Source organism: Cyprinodon variegatus, unplaced genomic scaffold (assembly GCF_000732505.1).
Source record: "Cyprinodon variegatus isolate N-32 unplaced genomic scaffold, C_variegatus-1.0 Scaffold35, whole genome shotgun sequence".
Taxonomy (NCBI): Eukaryota; Metazoa; Chordata; class Actinopteri; order Cyprinodontiformes; family Cyprinodontidae; genus Cyprinodon; species Cyprinodon variegatus.
Window position 1 is genome coordinate 1,123,921 of NW_015150488.1, and position 2,401 is coordinate 1,126,321.

The window sequence follows — 2,401 nt, forward strand, 5'->3', positions numbered from 1 at the left end:
TATATATATATATATATATATATATATATATATAATTAAAACGTGAAGGCATAAATACCTTTATTTATTCAACTGGAAATTTTGTCTGTTTTATTAATTACATTTATGTTAAACTAAAAAAAGGATAGGTATGTTGTATGTTTTCTTAAACTATTGATGGGGGAAATTGCCTGAAATAAATTCACTCAATCAATCAATTAATCAAATAGTAGTTGTAGTATTAAATTGTTTTTCTTTTTATATATAATAATAGTAATATTTGTAGAAATATTAATATTTACATAATTCACTCACTATGATTATTAATAATGTGATGACTATTGTATTATCTATTTGATATGCTAAAAACCCATTTTTGGAACCCCTGGTGAAAATGAAGTCTACATTTTCTTTAATACTGTAATTCCCCTATTTTTTGTTGTAAATATCAGATCCTGGACCAGAAATTAAATGTTTGAGAACAGGGCAAATATTTTCAGTATTACAAATAAATACATATTTCTGTCCATTAAGGCTTTTTCTTTCATTTCTTTTTTTCCCTAAATTGGTGTCAGATGTTGCTAGTTAATATCTCAGTATTTATGGACGTCCTTTGCTGTCATTTGCGAACAGAGAGGTTGATTTAGGTGGTAGATTACATGAGAAGAATGATCTGATCGCTGATCTTTATCTTACACCTACACTACTCTTTGTCTGCTGCTTTTTGTTAACATACTTTGATACGACACAAAAAATAACAATAGTGTCACAGAAAAATGCAACAAGCTGAATACCTAAGTTTAATTGTTTTCTCTGTAGGAAAATAGATGGTAGTAATGTAGAGGAAGAGGAGAATTTGGAACTGACGGAGGATGGCCGGCCCGTGGCGTCAGCAGCCCTTCCTGCCCCTTTGCTAGACTGCAGCTGTGGGGGTTTGCCAAAGCGTTACATTATCGCTATCCTGAGCGGACTGGGCTTCTGCATCTCCTTTGGCATCCGATGCAACCTGGGTGTGGCTATTGTGGAGATGGTGAACAACAACACTGTCTATATCAATGGGACCCCAGTGATTCAGGTAGATTGGGGCCTCAGACAGGAAACATTTTCATTATTACTTTTATTTTCTGTTTTTGAATTCAAATAATATAAGACATGCATGTCTTAGTCAATTATATGATGAAAAAGTTTATTTTCATAATCCATCCTGAATTTTAAAATAAAAAAAATGTGTATGTACAACCACAGCGAGTAAGGTCAGGGTAATGTAAATTAACATGTCAATAAATAGATTTAAAGAAATTATTTGTGTTTGGCAACCTAGAGGAGGCCGTCCTTCTGCTGCCTCCAAACCCATTCAAAAAGCAAGATTGCAAATATGCTTCTGAAGTGGAATAAAATGCTGAGTTGTTCTGCAAAAAGCATGTTCCTTAGCCTCCCTACTCTGATCATCAGTCTGGGTGATCCAACCCCCCATTTACAACATGCAAAAACAAGTACAGGACCTTCATCTTTGCCTCATCTTTGTTAGCAGAGGGAAATCTTAAAGGTGGTGAAATGTCTTCATAGTATCGGTTCAATTTGCAGGTTTTCTAAGCCATAACATGGCTTTTGTTTGTGCCACTCTAAAAGCCCGGAACTCAAACCCTACACCAGGGTTATTTTGAATTGAGAAAGCTTCCTGGATGGGAAGCGAAACATCTTCAAACTTGAAAAACAAATTCCAGTGTTTTTTTGTTTGTTTTTTTAAACTTTTTTAACTGAGTTGGAATGACTATGACTTGGATGACTGAGAATCTTCACCAGCATCTTCATAGTATCATTTCACTTTTGGACTCTTAAACTCTTGAACTCTTAAAGTAAGATTTTGGAGCATTCAGCAACTGTCCTGTCCTTTTAAGTAATGGCTTAGCACAATATTGGATGTCCTGAATACACCTCTATGCTATGGTTATTTACTCACAAACTCCATTAATAACACAAATCTTTACAGTACTGATAAATATGTAGTTATTCTTTATCACCCTTTTTCTACTTCTGTCCTTCCACTGAATTTAATGCATGCTGAGGACACCATAGTTTATGTTCATTGTGGTAATATCTCAAAGGTGGCTGAGATTTTTTACCAACTCTAGGGTTTTAATTGCAGCCTTGTTTAAACACTCCTGTCTGTAGTTAAATACTAAAAAACAGCGGCAATGTTTATCACCCAGCAGCAACAGCAATCCTAGCTGAGTCTTATTTGATTGTTTAAGGAGAAAGGCTGTAACCTGACAACAGCCAGGTTGTGTCTGAATATAAGTATCTGTGGATATTAAGAGATGAAAAATTCTATTAACATAAAAAAGGTCTTATAATTTGATCAAATATAACATCAGTAACTCCATTAACATTCACCATCAGGTATCCTTAAAAACAGCAAAAA

The 2,401-nt window shown here is 34.3% G+C and overlaps 1 protein-coding gene across 1 annotated transcript in view; it reads left to right on the top strand.

Annotated features, from left to right (window-relative positions):
- Window positions 1-2,401, top strand: part of slc17a8 (solute carrier family 17 (vesicular glutamate transporter), member 8) — a 16,345-nt gene that overhangs the window by 593 nt on the left and 13,351 nt on the right. Inside the window, exon 2 of the mRNA XM_015403362.1 lies at window positions 799-1,054. Coding sequence (XP_015258848.1) covers window positions 799-1,054 — 256 coding nt within the window. The remainder of the gene's footprint in view (window positions 1-798; window positions 1,055-2,401) is intronic.